Below are 18300 nucleotides of genomic sequence, written 5' to 3'. Positions count from 1 at the left end.
CAGTATGAGAGAGAGAGAGAGCGATAACACCAAATTTAACGCACATGCTCCCCATTCACACCTGAGACCTTGTAACACTAATGAGTCACGACAACGGGGAGGGAAAATGGCTAATTGGGCCCAATTTATACACACATATATATATATATATATACACAAACCCACACACAGAGGAGTTATTGATGAATACATAGGCCTGTGGCTGAAATGTAAAAATTACTTTGGAGCTTAACACACACGCAGAAGTTGACAGGCAAGCAGGGAGGGAGGGGGAGGGGGTGAGACAACAGTAGCGGGATGAGGGAGTCATGTATAACTGACCACGGTGATCATGGATCAGCAGCCATGATTACCGTGGTCAGCACACCCAAGGGAGACACAGGAACAACCAGGTTTTTTACTGCTTAGAGGGACAGATTACACAACACAAGCACTGTGCTGTCTAATCTGCTACAAGGGAACAGGATCTCTTTGTATTTAGGGTTAGAACTACTTTAAGTCAGAGGGAAAATGTAAAACTGGATTTTCAGTAACTAGCAGGTACTAGAAAAAAAAATAAAAAGGGGTCATATACATACCTGAAAGATCTTGCTCTGTCAGCATGTGACGGCTTACTATCCTGAGGATAGCTAAAAAAAAATGTAAAAAGTGTCTTAGCAAGTCAAATAGTAATAAAGGAACATATGGCAAATAACAAAAAGTAGGTATGTGATACGAGTATCTAATTTCTACTAATCCAGAATGATTCTTTAGATCAAAATGGCCTAAATGTAAAATTTTAACGGCCAAATGCGTTCAACAATTTACCACTTTCCCTTTGGGATTAATAAAGTATTCTGTATTTCAGAACTTTTTTGTCAATAATTTACTCCACCCTAAACTTGGTTTTGAGGGGACCTAAAGACAGATCTTACCTCAGTATGGGTTTTTCTTTGCTGCTTTAAAGAAAAAAAAAAAAAAATGAATCGGTTCAATTTATAGAACCTGTTGTAGGCTGGGTGCACACTTATGGTTTCCCCACATCCAATTTGCATGACAAGAGTGTGACCAGCTCACACATTTGTGTGGCGGCCATGGAGTGCACTGCAGAAGTCCTGTGCATCTTTGGCTCCATTTAAGGTCCGAATTCAGGCAAAAATTCGGTCCAGTGCACCCCTGAAACAGTGAACAGGGAAGCACTAGACCCCTGCTGTGAGCCACTCTGCAAATAGTGTGAACCCAGCCTTACACTTCACCTTAACACTACACGTATATATCCTAAAGTTGATCTTTTAACCAGAGATAAAAATAGAAGCAAAATAATGCAAAAACCACAGAAAATAAAATTCACCACATTTTTCACTAATCTATATATACAGGCCAGGTAAATCAGTAACAAAATAAGTGCCAACCTTGAGCGTGGCATCTCCCAAATGACCCAGTCATTTCCTGCAACTGCTCCAACTCTGAAGGTGTTCTTCAAGCACCAGTCTGCAGACATCAAAGGCACTTGCATAGATTCAAGGGACAGAATGGCCTGATGTGTAGTCAAATCATAGAAACGTATGGTGCCAGTTTTCTCTGCTACCATTAGCTGAAAAAGAAAAAGTTGTAGAAAGTTTATACACTATAATAGCATTTAAATTGTTAAAATGGCAAACTACCAAAAATGCAGTTGAAATATATATGGGCTGTTTTAGCTTTCAAAGGATTTATAAGTATGCTCTTGTCCTATTGTTATTAACAGATCTGTGCCTTCTTATGGGGACACCTTCCTGCTTATTTAAAGTAGAATCCACAGAAATTACACCATAGCACTAAGAAATTGCAGGGACCGAGAGATGCATCAATGCAAAAAACTCTTAATGATCATTCTGAGCATTACCAGATATGCTTCACTAATGCAGCCCAACACTGTCTACATACCAGGTACAATCTATGTGACTCTGGAGAAGGCAAACTACTATTAATAACATTATTAATACCAGCATAGATTAGATCTAGATTACTAAGCATTTTTTTTTTAAATTTGACAATTTTTATTGGGTTTTATTTTTTACAAATACAGACCAATTAAACCATAAAAAAATAATACATACATCAGGATAAACAACAAGAAAAGAGAAGAAAAAAAGAAAAAAAACCCAACACACCCCCCCCAAAAAAAAAAAAAAAAAAATTATTCATCATTATGCTCATTGTGAATCCAAACTCAGCATATCACACTTGTGGCAAATCCAAGCACACCCACAAAAAAAAAAAAAAAAAAAAAAAAAAAAAAAACCCCACTAAAGAATAATCTAAACAAACGTGCACGTGTTCAAATAATCCCCCCATAGAAGGGGGTAATAAATACATTGAGAAGACCCTTCCTTGGGATTTAGTGCAAAATGTGTCTTTCCCCCTAATGGGAATATCGTGTATTTAGAGGCATAGCCAGACCTTGTAAGACCCCCTAGGATCTTACATAAAGAGAAAAAAAACCCCCCCCTTGAAAAATTGACAACATAAAAGGGTAAGGGTCGGGAGGGGAGGAGGGCACATGCCCATGCAACGCAAAATCTACACCTCAATAGAATTGGAGTACACCTCTGACCCAGTGAAAGATACCCACGGCAGCCACCGAGCTCTAGTCACCTCCTCTGAATTTTTTTAACACCGATGTCAGTTCCTCCATCTTATGAATCTCTTTAACTTTTTCGAACCACATTTTCAGAGAGAGAGTCTGAGTTTGTCTCCATAGAATAGGTATGCATGCCTTTGCAGCATTTAAGAGTCTAAGTGTCAGAGATTTTATATATTTTTTTGATGATCCCTTTGTAAGATGCAGAAGACATAGAGCGGGATCATCCTGTATCTCTACCTCTGTCAACTGTTAATTATTACAGCGATTTTCATCCAAAATACCCTTATCAGGGGACATGACCAGAAGATATGGACCATAGTCCCTACTTCCGATCCACAACGCCAACAACTGTCCGTGTATTTCTCATCCATTTTATGTAGCACCTCAGGGACTCTATACCACCTAGTAAGTATTTTGTAGCCCATCTCCTGGATCTTACAATCCATAGATGTTTTATGAACTGTAGCCAAAATTTTGTAGACTTGCCCAGGGGTTAAGGATATCTCAAGCTCATGTTCCCACCTCTGTATAAACGAGAGGTGTTGATCTTCTTGCTCTTCTGACAACCATGTATAAAATAAAGATATCAAATGTTTGGGCGGGGCCTTTGAGATACATATCTCTTCGAAGGGGGTTAATTTCCTAGGGACATAGCCCCTTTCTGATATGTCCTCAGGAAGTGTCTTAATTGAAAAATACTGAAATAAGCCGGATCAACATCTGGCCATTCCGCAATCTCTTCCTGTGTAGGTATTTGCCCCTTCTTCCATATATCATATATACGAACTTTACTGACATGTGCCAAACTTCGTACCTTTGCGCTTACACATCCCGGAGGGAATTCAGGGTTCCCTAAGATCGGTATCAGTGGGGATGGGCTGTGGGATATCTTAGAGAAATGTTGAATACGTCTGGTTTCCCGTATTGTCGTCCCTATAGTAGGATGTGCATACACCTCGTCCGCAGAAGAGTATATTGACCATGGTGCAGGAGGGGTCATTTGGCCCGCCTCGTTTACCTCAAGCCCAACCCATCGTTTAAGGGCCCCATTGCAATTCCAGTCCACTACCCGTGTCAAGTGAATAGCTCTATAATACCTACGAATATCCGGTAATCCTATCCCCCCCGGTCTTTGGAGAGGTGCAGGGTCTGTAACCCGGATTCGCTGGGATCTTTGAGCCCAAATGAAAGAGCGGAACATCGTCTTAATCTGCTGAAAAAAAGTAGACGGAATTGCAATTGGTAGGGCCTGCATTATGTATAGAATCCTAGGTAAAACATTCATTTTTAGTGCATTACACCTACCAAACCAAGTTAAAAATAGCTGTTGCCAGCTTCTCAGGTCCCCCTTGATCTTCCTCAATAAAGGTAGAAAGTTTTTCCTATATAAATCTGAGGGGTCTGCTGTAATCTGGACCCCCAAATATTTTATCGAGCCCTCAGCCCAACAGAATGGGAATGATGTGCGAAATTGGAGTTCCTCCTGTATTGACATAGAAATGCTCAGTGCCGACGACTTAGTAAGATTAATTTTGTAGTTAGCTAAAGCTCCGTATTCTCTGAGTGCCTCCAGTATATTTGGGAGAGATACTATGGGATTAGTAACGAAAAATATGAGATCATCTGCAAAGGCAGCCACTTTGTGCTGCTCACCAGCAACCCACATCCCTGATATATTGGGAGATCTACGTATTGAACATAGAAAAGGTTCAAGTGTTAAAATAAAAATGAGAGGGGACAACAGGCAACCTTGCCTGGTCCCGTTCGATATTAAAAAAAAGTCCGATCTCCACTCATTCACCCGTACAGCTGCTGATGGATTAGCATATAATGACAGAATGAATGTTAACATCTGTGGACCCAATCCAATATATGACAGGGTGGCCTTGATGAAACTCCAGGCCACCCTGTCAAATGCTTTCTCCGCGTCAGTAGAGAGCATCACCATTTTGTTACAGGAAACATGAGCTGCATGGATAATATCTATGACCCGGGTGGTATTGTCCCTTGCTTCACGCGACGGAACAAAGCCCACCTGGTCATAGTGTATTATATGTGGAATATAAGGAATGAGGCGATTTGCAAGTATTTTTGCTAAAAGTTTAGTGTCGCAATTCAGGAGAGAAATTGGGCGATAACTGCCACAGAGAAGGGGATCTTTCCCCTCTTTCAATATAAGCGTTATATACGCCCTCAGTGAATCTAAAGGCAATGCCAAGCCGTCCCGAAGAGAATTCATATGCCCCAAAAGGGGGTGTATCAGGTGAGACCTGAAGTGTTGATAATATAACATTGTGAGTCCATCTGGACCCAGAGCTTTATGTGTCTTAGCCTGGGATATTGCAACGGCCAGTTCTGTTTCTGTAATCTCTCCTTCCATTGCGAGTGCTTGTTCCGCAGCTAACACCGGCATACCAGAGTTTTGAAGGTATGATTCAATCCGTTCTAACTGTTTATTTTGGTTTACTTTTCCATTCCCTTCACTCTGCTGATTATATAAGGATTGATAGAATGTACGAAATTCACCTGCAATTGCCGATGATGTGGACACCTCTCCACCTCCCGCCCCCCTAATACGGGGGATGTGCGTTTGTTGCCTAGGTCCCCTCAGGGCCCTTGCCAACATCATCCCTGGTTTGTTTGCAAATTCAAAGGAGTATCTTTTAAGCCATATCAATCTCCTATTTATCTTCAAGAATAAGATACTATTTAATTCCTCTCTTGCCCGGGTAAGAGGGGCCAGATGTTAGATGGCCAGGGATCTTTTGTCGAGTCTACTTAATTCTTCAATTTGAGAAAGCAACTCGTTCACCTTTTTCTCCTTGATTTTTTTTTGTTGAGAAGCCAGCCGCATAATAACCCCTCAAACCACAACTTTATGGGCCTCCCAAATGATTGGAGGAGATAAAGAGTCATCTTTATTTTCTAGAAAATAGTTTTTCAACGCTTCCTCAATTTCCCCCCCCGTCTCTGGATTTTGCAGGAGTGATTCATTCAAACGCCATGTAGTAGGTCTAGGTGGCATAGAATCCCATCCCATGCAGACATGAGTTGGGGCATGATCTGATATAGAAAAATTGTCGATGCTGGAGAATACCAACGGAAGATCTGACTGAGAGACCAGGATGCGGTCTATTCTAGAGTAGGCGTTGTGGATCGGAGAATAATAGGTATAGTCCCTTACATTCGGGTGCATTAACCGCCAAGGGTCGACGAGATTTAAGATAGAAAGTTCACGCTGCAGACGCCGCAGTCGCGAGTATGAAATACAGGAAGATTTCTTTGAAGTATCTATAAGGGGTTCTGGCACAAAATTAAAATCCCCCCCCCCCCCCAAGACCAAATGACCTTCCCTAAAACCCAAAATGACCGGTATCAACTGTTGTAGAAAAGCTAGGTGGTCTCAGTTGGGTAGATACACATTCACCAGTGTGAGATCTGTCCGTCCAAAACTCCCCTTTACTAACAAATATCTTCCCATGGGGTCTGCTAAACTCTCCTTATATGACCACACTTTCTCTTTGGAAATAAGGATACTGACACCCTTGGACTTAGCAATAGGAGAAGGGGCATGATATACCCAGGGAAAATCTTTATTGTATAATTTGGGTATAGACTCTTTCCTGAAATATGTTTCCTGCAGGAATGCTATTTGTGTATGGCTACGTTTCAAATCCTGCAGTAGGCGTGCACGCTTCTGTGGGGTAGATAGCCCTCTAACATTGAGGGTTGTGACTTTACATCCGATTTCCCCTCGTTTATGGGTATTCGGTGTTGCATGTGGTGTCCTCCCCAGCCCTCCCCCCCGCCCGCAACCGGGTATTCAGACATAGGGAAGAAAAAAAAAAAAACAACCAAAAAAAAAAAAAAAAAAAAAGGGAGGAAAGAACTCTATCTTCGCGCAACCAGGCGCGTAATAAATTTACCTTCGGGCAACCAGGCGCGTCCTATAGTGGGGTAAAAAAATGTGATAGACAAGCTCCGTGAGGTTCCCACAGATCAGATAATAAAAAATAACAAAAAATGAGAAAATTATTTGCCTAGAGCTCCGAGCGCCGCGGGCCCTCCTCTGATCTGAGGGGGAGGGGGGCGAGAGGACGGACGCAGCCACCCCGTCACCCCCCCCATAAAGGGAAAAACAAATTAGAGAGATCTAGAGGGTTGAGGGGCGCAGAGGGCAGCCGGGGAGGATACCCAACCCCTCCACCTCCCTCCCGCCCCCCCCCCCAGTCCTCCGATCCACCCCCACCCCACACCTTCAGCAAAGAATGTTTTAACCCTCCGTCACCCTCCATAAAAGAGGGAGAGGGAGAGATCCTTGATACCGGAATTGACCCTTTATAATACCCTTAACATGTCAATAGGCCTTTAAAGCAAAGACCCATAGCAAAAAATATATATATATAAAAAAAAAAAAAGAAAAAGAGAAAAAAAAAACGCATGCTATCATCTTATAATAGATAAATAGTCAGCTTTTGGAGCAATACAGAACCATTAGATAAACCTATAAATCTTCTTAGACGCATATCTTCACTGATCCAAAGAAAGAAGGAAAAACCCTCTCTCCCCTCTTTCCTCCTCAAAACTTCATGCGCGAATAGGATCCTCTTCTGTCCCTATTTTCTGAGTGTCTACGTATTGTGGCCTGTGTGCTAGAGTCAAGCCTGTTCCATGTGAGGGCAAAGAATATTTTAACCCTCCGTCACCCTCCATACAGGAGGGAGAGGGAGGGATCCTTAATACTGGAATTAACCCTTTATGGTACCGTTATCATGACAATAGGCCTTTAAGGCAAAGACCCATAGCAAAAAATGTATATAAAAAAAGAAAAAAAAAGAAAAAGAGAAAAAAAAAAGGAAAAAAAAAACAAAAAAAAAAACGCATGCCATCATCTTATAATAGAAAAATAGAAAGAGAAAAAAAGGGAAAAAAAACGCATGCTATCATCTTAGAATAGAAAAATAGTAATCTTTTGGGGCAATACAGAACCATTAGATACACCTATAAATCTTCTTAGACACATATCTTCACTGATCCAAAGAAAGAAGGAAAGACCCTCTCTTCCCTCTTCATAACATCGTGCGCTAACAGGATCCTCTTCTGTCCCTATTTTCTGAGTGTCTACGTATTGTGGCCTGTGTACTAGAGTCAAGCCTGTTCCATATGAGGGCAAAGAATATTTTAACCCTCCGTCACCCTCCATAAAAGAGGGAGAGGGAGAGATCCTTAATACCGGTATTAACCCTTTATAATACCATTATCATGACAATAGGCCTTTAAGGCAAAGACCCATAACAAGAAATATATATAAAAAAAAAAGGAAAAAGAGAAAAAAAGAAAAAGAAAAAAAAAAAAAACGCATGCTATCATCTTATAATAGAGAAATAGTTATCATTTGGAGCAAAAAAGAACCCTTAGAGAAACCTATAAATCTTCTTAGACATGTTAGGACACAGAATATTTTAACCCTCCGTCACCCTCCATAAAAGAGGGAGAGGGAGAGATCCTTAATACCGGAATTAACCCTTTATAATACCATTATCATGACAATAGGCCTTTAAGGCAAAGACCCATAGCAAAAAATATATATATAAAAAAAAAAAGGAAAAAGAGAAAAAAAGGAAAAGGAAAAAAAAAAAAAAAAAACGCATGCTATCATCTTATAGTAGAAAAATAGTCATCATTTGGAGCAATAAAGAACCCTCAGAAAAACTTATAAATCTTCTTAGACGCATATCTTCACTGATCTAAAGAAAGAAGGAAAAACCCTCTCTCCCCTCTTTTCCTCCTCGTAGCATCATGCGCTAACAGGATCCTCTTCTGTCCTTATTTTCTGAGTGTCTACGTATTGTGGCCTGTGTGCTAGAGTCAAGCCTGTTCCATGTGAGGGCACCAGGGCCCTCCCCTTCAAACACCCCCAGCCAGTCCAAAATGGGTATAGGGGGGATCCCAAGGAATGTAAACAGTTTTGGGAGCTGATCATGCCACTTAAGAGTAAACGACTTCTTGTCTCTTGTTACCGCCAGCTGAAAAGTATGTCCCCAGTGATATGTTGCCTTCATCCTATGAATTTCCTCCAAGAGAGGATTTAACATGGCTCTCATTCGTAGAGTGTTATATGAGAGATCAGGTAGTAAGCGTATTTGCGAGCCCTCATAGTCCCATGAACCCTGTTTCCAGGCACACCTCATGATCTCCTCCTTGAAGGCAAAAAAATTTAACCTTATTAACACATCCCGTGGGTTTTCAGAGCCTTTTTTGTATGTGGTTCCAATCCTATGAATCCTATCAATTTCAAAAGGTTCAGTCAGTGAACGCTTCAATAGCCCATTAATGATTTTCATCGCACACTCCCTGAGATCAGGGCCCAATACAGACTCAGGTATCCCTTTAAGTCTAACATTGTTCCTGCGATTTTGATTTTCACTATCATCTTGCTTCAGATGCAGTGAAATAATCGGTTTCTGTAATAACAATTGTGATTTTTTTAAGTCATTGATTACAGAGTCTGTTAGGGATTGTACCTCCTCCACCTGGCCGACCCTGGCGTCTACCTGATCCACTTTTTGCTTGACTGAGTCTATTTCCCCTTTCAGGTTACTCACAATTGTGGACGCCATGTCTGCAATATCTTGCTTGGTTGGAATGCAGGAGACGAACTCCTTCCATTCTGTGACCGGTAGAAGCTGGTGTACTAATGGAGCCTGTGTAGTCCCAAACTCCTCCGTAGCCTGCTCCCAGACAAGGGAACCCTGCGTGGGGGGAGATGATTCTCCCAACCAATCAGAATTTGCCTTAGAGGCTTTTTTCAGCTGCTGCTGTGATGCCATGGTGGCGGAGCTCGTGGCCAAAGGATGCGTTGGCGCCATTTTAGAGGAGGCTGTAGAGCCCTGAGAGGCCGCCGGGCGTCTCAGGAAATATGCGGTGATCTCAGAGCGTTTGGAGCTGTAGCATGGCTGTGTAGACGCCTGGGTTACCGGCATGTAAGCTGCATTTGTGGGGGCTGGGACGCTGGCTGCAGAGGATTAGGCTCCGCTCAGCTCAACAAGCTCCTGCTGTCTGCGGCCTCACGGAATCATTGCCTAGCCACACCCCTACTAAGCATTTTACCTTCATTATTGTCTCTGTTTTTTATTTAATTCTGGTTCATGGCTCTGGAGGACAATCACTGCTTATGCAATAGCCCTTCCGAGATGAGGATCTGTGTGGTACTGGTCATGTGGTTCAGATCCTAGTAAATGTAGAGGTAAGCTGACATACAGACAAACTATGTTCTAAAGAAGAGGGCTCGTCCCTTGAAACGTGTCAGCATGTACGTCTGAGTGATGTCCGAGTCTTGGTGATACGCATCTACATCCTGACCTTCCGGTCACTTGAGTCTTGTTGATTTACCACTTTTTTGTCTTTGGCATTTTGCGAGTATGATTTTGGCACTTTGCTTATAATAAACTTGTCATCAGGTACTGCGCTAGTCAGTTGATTTTGAGGTAATAAAAAACTACGAGGCTCCACTAGGTGGCAGTGTGGAGACTCGCTTGTTAACACACTAAATGGTGCCACATCCGATTAATATAATCAACAAATACATATACAATACAAAACCAAACAAAGAGGAAACATGTTCTTAATAGGCACCACATTTCATCAAATAATTAAAATCCACTATTTTATTAATAAAACAGGTAAAAACATTAAAAGTAAGAACTGACTATTGAACTACTCAAGCACTTCATTAGCATTGAGAGGTAACCCCTCTGGCGTTTAACATCAAGTAAGTATATTAACCCAGTGTCACAATCTCTTAAACTATGGTTTAACATGTTTCGTGGTCCATTGTTTCTTCAGAAGCAACGTTGGTGTAATAAAAACAGAATAACATTTTTAATGCACTAACGTTGCTTCTAAAGAAGAGGTGGATCAAGTAAGTATATTGACCCAGTGTCACAATCTCTTAAACTGTGGCTTAACATGTTTCGTGGTCCATTGTTTCTTCAGAAGCAACGTTGGTGTAATAAAAACAGAATAACATTTTTAATGCACCGACGTTGCTTCTAAAGAAGAGGTGGATCACGAAACATGTTCATCCACAAGGCAAGAGACGGAGACACCTGTAATGTTAAACTATGATATGCTATTTATTAATTTCAAGTAAACTTGTGAGCAAGCCAGGAGTGGTGAAACATGACGTAGTACTGTATGCAGTCAATTCATTATTAAAAAACACTGTTAGAGGGGAGTGTGGCTGACATTCTTTCATAGGACATGTTCTGTATTTTAATTTTATCTTTCCATGTTTTCTCTGTAACCTTATTCTATTTATAACCCATGAAAACAAAACCAATATAAATGATTGAAGAAAAAAAAATACACTATATGGCCCCTTTAACTGAAAAAGAAAAAAAAATTATAATAATAGGATTTTTGACTTACCGTAAAATCCATTTCTCTGCGTTCATTAAGGGACACAGTGCTGCAGGATTCTTGAACCATTGGGTTATACTGCCCCCTACAGGAGTAGGACACTAGGCAGAAAAAAAGAACTTGATTACGCCTATGGGCAGTCCCTGGTGGTATAGGTCTCTGCTATAAGTCCTCAGTTTTGTTACAAGCAGTGTCAGAAGTAATACAACTCCATAGAGGGTGGGTGCTGTGTCCATCAATGAACGCAGAGTATTGTATTTTACGGTAAGTCAAAAATCCTATTTTCTCTTTCGTTCATTGACGGACACAGCTCTTCAGGATTTGTGAACCATTGGGACATCCCAAAACAGCGCCAAACATGAGGGGTGGGACAATAAAAAAATCTTAGGGCTAAACAACAGCAAACCAGGTAACACAAGCTCAACAAAAAAACAACTGGAGCCCCCCTGAACAATAAACCCCTAAAGAGGGAACATACACTCTAAACAGCAGCCTGCAAGGTATGGACTTGGATATTACAGTGCTCACCCCCTTTGACTTCGGGAGGGGCGAGGGGGCATGGTACACCCAGGGAAAGTCCCTATTGCACAATTTTGGGATAAAGTCCTGCTGGAAGTAGGTCTCCTGCAAGAATGCGAAATGAGACCGGCTCTGCTTAAGATTGGACAAGAGACGCAACGTTTCTCCGGAGTGGACAGCCCCCTCATATTCAACGAAGTCAGCTAGAATGTGTCGGCATGGTACCTGGCCCAAGGAAAGATAGGGAGAGGAAAGAAGAGGCAAGGGAGGGAGGAGGAAAAGGAGAGGGGGGGGGGGAGAGAGTGGGAAAAAAAAACTTAAGAGGAAAACAAGAAGGGGAGGAGAGAGGGTGAAATGGAAGAAAGGGAGTGGAAAAAAAAGAGGAGGAAAGGGAAACTTATGCCAGGATGATCCCCGAACACAAAGAAACCTAGCGCAACCAGGCACCGCCTAGTGCGGGGATAAATGGATTTTTGTAAAATCTTACCGTAAAATCCTTTTCTCTTAGCTCATTGACAGACGTAGTCCTCGGTGATACAGCACCTTCGGGTTATGTTGCCTCCACAGGAGCAGGACTAGACAGGAAATTAAAATGCTCTGGCCACACCCTAGGGGCAGTCCCAGAGGGTATATCCTCTCTCTCTCTGCCTCAGCAAATCAGTTATGTCACAAAAGCAGTCTTTAGAGATTTTAACCCAACCCAACTCAAAAACAGAGGGGCGGGGACTACGTCTGTCAATGAGCTAAGAGAAAAGGATTTTACGGTAAGATTTTACAAAAATCCATTTTTCTCTATCGCTCATTGACAGACGTAGTCCTCGGTGATACAGCACCTTCGGGACGTCCCAGAGCAGTATCACAAATGAGGGGTGGGAAAATGGAAATCAAATCCCAATCTAGAAGGCCCAACCGGTGCCAACTAGAAGTTTACAATGCTCATCCTTAATGATGAAGACTCAACAAAAAGAAATTTTTCAAACAGAAAAAAACCCTCGAGGTAGACCACCGGTCTCCTCAAATTGCGGCCTGCAAAACCTTGCGGCCAAATGAGGCATCCGCTGATGCCATCACATCAATTTTATAGAATTTTGTAAAGGTATGTACCGACGACCAGGTGGCCGCCTTACATACCTGGACCACTGACGCCTGATGGCGAAAGGCCCAGGAAGTACTGAGCGCTCGAGTGGAGTGCGCCTTAACAGGGAACGGAGGGCTCTGACCCTTAATAGAATAAGCCTGTACCACCGTCTGTCTGATCCATCTGGCAATGGTCGCGGCAGATGCAGGCAAACCCTTTCTGGGGCCATCCGTGATCACAAAAAGTGAATCCGTCTTACGGAATGATTCCGTTACCTTCAGGTATACCCTGATTGCCCGAACCACATCCAAGGAATGCAACGCATGTTCCTGATGATGCTTGGGCTGAGGACACAAGGAAGGTAGTACAATATCTTCATTCAGATGAAAATCTGAAACCACCTTTGGAAGAAAGGATGGCTTAGGATGAAGTACTACCTTATCCCTATGAATCACTAAGTATGGGGACTGGCATGATAAAGCAGCCAGTTCTGACACCCTGCGTGCAGAAGTGATAGCCACCAAGAAGGCCACCTTCTGGGATAAAGTAAGCAAGGGAATCTCCCTGATGTTTTCAAAGGGAGGTTTCTGTAGAACCGACAAAACGAAATTAAGATCCCAGGGCGGTAAGGGCGCGCGGACTGGTGGAGCCAGGTGCCGCACCCCCTGGATGAAATTCCGCACCAAGGACCTGGTAGCTAAAGGTTTCTGAAAGAAGATTGCTAATGCTGAAACTTGACCCTTGATGGTGCTCAAGGCTAGTTTCTGCTCAACCCCTTTTTGCAAAAAAGGCAATATTCGAGTCACCGAATAGGTACGTGGAGGAAATCCTAAAGATTCGCACCACGCAATATAAGTCTTCCATGTGTGATAATAGACCTTGCTGGAAGTCGCTTTCCTTGCTTTAATAAGGGTAGGAATGACTGAAGCTGACTAACCTCTGTCCTTCAGTACTTGGGTCTCAATGGCCAAGCCATTAAAACCAGCGACTGTAAAGCACGATGGTAAATTGGTCCTTGAGACCACAGACATTCCTTGAGACGAAGTTTCCACGGAACGTCTGCGACTAGCATGTCCAAGTCGGCCAGGCCGGCTTGGCGAGGCCAGCCTAGAATTTCTAGGACCACTGGCGCTGACTGGATCTGAACCAGGCGTCCCTAGAGCTATCTGGCCTCGACCATCCGAGAAAGTCTGGTCGTCTTCTGTTCCCACACATTTATCAGATACCTGATTCCTATCAGGAAGGGTGATCTTTTCTGGTTGAACCTCAGGGACCGAAGTCACCCGGCTAGAGGCTTCTTGGTCTGTCTGGTCAACCAGATCCGATTCCTGTGGGGAATAGAGACTAATCTTAGGAAAAGGTAAAGGAAAAGATCTATTCAGGGAACGGTGACTACCGCTCCCTGTAGTACTTAAATGTTGGAAGGGAAGAATCGCACCGGTAGTAGTAGTTGATGCTCGATCTAATGTCCTGAATACCGGTGAAAACGTCCCCCCACCCTCAACCCGGGTGGGGGCGCACCTTCAGGCTGTGTAATCCTTTGCTTCGGGTTTGGCTGAGTCGGTCCTCTGTTTGTCCGACCAGCCCTTCTTGAACCCTCCTGGAGGAGTCTTGCCTTTCCCGCTTGTTCCAGCCGGGCGTACGAACCCTTTATGGGCGGTAAAGAAAGGTCCTCGCTTGTTGCGAGGTCCCTTAGCTTTAGCAGCCTGTGGCAAGAAAGTGCTCTTGCCCCCCGTGGCATCCTTAATGATTTCATCTAGGGTGGCCCCAAATAGACGATTCCCCTGAAAGGGGAGATTCGTCAAGGTCTTTTTGGAACCTAGGTCAGCTGACCAACATTTTAACCACAGCACACGTCTGAGGATTACCGCTGCCATAGATGCATGCCCTAATAGGGGAGTAGTGTCCAAGGCTGCGTCACAGATAAACTGTAGCCCTTGTATAATCTGTTCCATCAAATCAGATGTTTCCTGGGGAATATCTTTTCCCCTAAGGTTTTGGCGTACCAATCTCGCCCATTCCGTAAGTGTCTGGGAAACTAGACCAATAACAATTACTGGTCTAAATGCTGACCCTATCAGAGAGAAGATAGTGCGGGACTCTGCTTCCATCTTTCGATCCACCGGATCCTTAAAGGACGAAGTGTCCTCCACTGGGATAACCGTGGCTGTATTCAGCCTGGAAATAGGTGGATCCACCACTGGTGGTACCGTCCATTTCTTAATGAAGGATTCCTCAAATGGATAGCGTCTAGCAATACGCTTGGAAATCGTAAAGGTACGCTTAGAATGCTCCCATTCTCCTTTAATTTTATTACCAAAACACTTGGGTACAGGAAAAACCTTCACCGTTTTGATGGGCTTGTTAGTACCAAAGGGAATCTCTGTTTCAGTTGCTTCTGCCGGTAAAACCTCAAGTCTTAAGGTTTCCCGCACTGCCACAACTAGTGCGTCCACCAATGCTTCTTCCTGAATTATAGCGGGAGAAGGAACGTCCTCCTCACTGTCTGAGGGAGCTTTACCTGAGGTAACAGCCCTTGCAGAGGGACCTGCAGCTGCAGTGACCATCTCTGAATCTGAGTCAGAGGTGTCAGATAATATAGGGGTAGGCGGGGGTCGCTTCCTTGACCCTCGTCCCTGACAGGCCGCCTCCACCCGAGCCACCATAGACTCCAAAATTGCTGTAAATGCCTCCACACTCTGTGCACCGGCGGGTCCTGTGGCCCCCTCGAGGGAAACAGGTGGGGGAATTTGTGTGGCAGGGTCCATGATTATTCCAGTCACTTGCCGGATAATACAATTCAAAAATAAAAAACTTTTTTTTTTTTTTTCAGACCCCCAGCGCCACAAAAGCCCCTTAGTGTTACCTGCTAGGGATCCCTATCGATCGAGAGAGAGAGAGAGAGAGATAGACCCCCAGGCTCACCACTTGATGCTCAGAGTTTAACTGCAACAGGTTACAGCGCTGTCTACACAAACAGGAAGTCTTTTGGCTGGCTGCCCAGGAAGAAAGGAGGCGGCTCCGCCCCTCTGCACGCCTTCCGGCGCCTCCCCTAGCTCCACGAGGTGTTTGGATCACCTCAAACATGGCCGCCCCCATGCTGGAGACACGAGGCTACGCCAAAATGGTGGCTCGTGCGATCCAGCAAAAAAAAAAAAATGCCGGCGGCCTGTACCGAATAGCGGTGTGCTGCAGAGCACACAACACCTTCTCTGCATGGGGATCTGGCGTGGTTGGCGGTACCGGCCCTGGCGGACCGCCTGGCCGTTCGGAAGGCCTGCTATAGCTGGAGATTTGGCAGTCTACATGTCCGTGGCTTCTGACTGGTAGGTACCTTATTTGCCACTGATTACAATCTTTTAAACATGTATACAATTAGATTGTTAGCTCCCAAACCAAGCCTCCTGGCTTTTTTGCACATAAAATCACACTCAAAGTAGGGGGATCTGTGCCAAGTTATAGGATAGAGGGGGACTCTATCTTACCATACAGAGAGGGGCCCGCGTTCACCACAAGACCCGTCAGGGGGAAAAGGGGGAACATACTACTCACCATACCGGAACCAGGCGGGCACCAACTCCTGACAGTACCCCTCTCCACCGGGGCGGGAGGGCTGTCGACCAATACAGACGCCGTGACTCATGGTCCTTGGCGTTTCAGCGAGACGTTTAACTCGCGGGGTCAGTCCCCCAGTGGGACTTTGTCGCGGCCGACCCAGCGCGGAGCTATGGCCTGCACGCGCTCGTAGGCTGAACTGGGGTGACCACCGGATCTCAACATCCAGCCCGTCGCCCAGTTCAGCTTTCTTGCTTGAAGATCTCACAGGAACACTGGAGAAAAAAAGCTGTCTAAAAAATCTTTTTAGGAAAAAAAAATCTTGCCAGAACCGAAGATCCCAGCAAGGTATCTAGGTCCTTACTCCTGACTAGACAGAAAAAAACTGATTTGCTGAGGCAGAGAGAGAGAGGATATACCCTCTGGGACTGCCCCTAGGGTGTGGCCAGAGCATTTTAATTTCCTGTCTAGTCCTGCTCCTGTGGAGGCAACATAACCCGAAGGTGCTGTATCACCGAGGACTACGTCTGTCAATGAGCGATAGAGAAATGGAGGTTTGATACTATGAGAGTTTTGGGAGATGTGACTCGAAGATACCAGCCCAGTTAAACGTCTGATAGACTGAAACCTCAAAATCATGTGCCATCACCAATGGAGAAGATAAAAAATAAACACACATGCCCAGTGTGAACAAGGTTTAGTTCCTACGACCCCCCACCACCCCCCCCTAAGCCCCCAACCCCAACCCATGGGGGACACCAGCTAGACTAGTCACCAGCAGCCTCCCTACATCCTGCAGCACACCGGCCCCTGTAAGACCGTTGGAGATCCACGCAGGTCCTAAAACTCATTGTAAGGGAAAGGCCAGGGGGGGCCATGAAGTCTCATGTGGCTGTGTGACATGGTGCGTGGCGACAGTTTCCAGGGGGGCAGTGAAAAGAAGTGGGGGGGGAGAGGGGGGCCTCAGAAAAGATCAGGAAGCCTCCAGGCAGTCCCGTCCGGTAAAATATGTTCCTTGCGGACCCTATGGTTTGTGGGAGGCCGGAGCGTCATCCGACTCCCGCTGCATGACGGATCTGGAGTGTCAGCTCCTGTGACGATGGGGTCTCGGTGCAGGGGGTCTCGATGGGCCCTGACCCCAAGGATTGCTCAGCCAGTCAGGGACCTGAACCGGAGGGGCGCCCAGGAATGAGAAGAGCTCAGGGAGTTGATCCGGCCCATCTGAGGGCAAAGGAGTTCCCGCCCTTCAGAACCACCAGGTGGAACGGGTGGCCCCAGTGATACGTGGCCCCTGCATTCCGTACAGTCTCCAATAAAGGTTTCATGATGGCCCTCATCTTCAGGGTTAGACGTGACAGGTCTGGGAACAGGCGAATAGTAGCCCCATCAAAGTCCAAAGGGCCCTTAGTCCAAGCCTTCCTCACGATTTCCCCCTTGAGGAAATGAAAATGGACCCTGGCCAGCACGTTCCTCGGGTGATCGGCCCCGGAGCTGCGGGGGCCCGCACCCTGTGCACCAGGTCCAATTCTATGTCCTCAGTGGGCGGCCTATCAAGCAGTCTATTAAAGAAGGCAGTAACCGTAGCTTTTAGGTCAGGCCCCAGGGTGGCTTCAGGCAGACCCCGCAGCTGTATATTGTTTCTGCGGCTGCGGTTCTCACCGTCATCCTGCTGCACCTGTAGTATGATCAGGTGCCTCTGGAAGAGGGTCTGGGAGTGCTCCAATGCAGTGACCCTGGATGTTCGGGAGGTCTGGGTTTCCTCCACCACCTCTACTCTACTGTCCACCTGGTCAATTTGAGGTTTAAGAAAGTTAATCTTGTGGGAGAGGGTACTCACAATTTAGGCAGCCATCTCCATTAAGTCCTGCTTGGTGGGTATCAGGGAGAGAATTTCCCACCACTCAGAGGCTGGGGGGTGATGCAGCTGGCTGGATACATCCGAGGAGACCGGGGAGTCCGCTGGAAGTAGCTCCGGTGACACAATCGGAGAGGGGGGGCCATGCAGAGTGGGAGCTGGGGTCGCATGCTGGCTGGGTACTGACTTCCCGGTTTTCTTCTGTGTAGCTGGTCCTGCTGAGGACGGATGCGGCGGCGCCACCTTGGAGGCCGCGGGGACCGACAG

General features: G+C 45.2%; 2 protein-coding genes across 3 annotated transcripts in view; one reads left to right on the top strand and one right to left on the bottom strand.

The window, feature by feature from the left end:
• Positions 1 to 18300, bottom strand: part of NUP37 (nucleoporin 37) — a 153454-nt gene that overhangs the window by 5921 nt on the left and 129233 nt on the right. For both annotated transcript variants that reach the window (XM_082256502.1, XM_082256501.1), the window contains exons 7-8: positions 1392 to 1573; positions 579 to 629 (exon numbers count right to left, since the gene is read on the bottom strand). In XM_082256502.1, the coding sequence (XP_082112628.1) occupies positions 579 to 629; positions 1392 to 1573 (233 nt within the window). The remainder of the gene's footprint in view (positions 1 to 578; positions 630 to 1391; positions 1574 to 18300) is intronic.
• PARPBP (PARP1 binding protein) overlaps positions 1891 to 18300 on the top strand; it is a 169611-nt gene continuing 153201 nt past the window's right edge. The window contains exon 1 of the mRNA XM_082256500.1: positions 1891 to 1908. The gene's annotated coding sequence lies outside the window, so the exon portion shown is untranslated. The remainder of the gene's footprint in view (positions 1909 to 18300) is intronic.

The sequence above is a fragment of the Pelophylax lessonae genome (genome assembly GCF_965119305.1).
Source record: "Pelophylax lessonae genome assembly, chromosome: 4".
NCBI lineage: Eukaryota > Metazoa > Chordata > Amphibia > Anura > Ranidae > Pelophylax > Pelophylax lessonae.
Note: the sequence above shows the minus strand (reverse complement) of the source record. Positions and strands in the feature narration are given on the sequence as shown.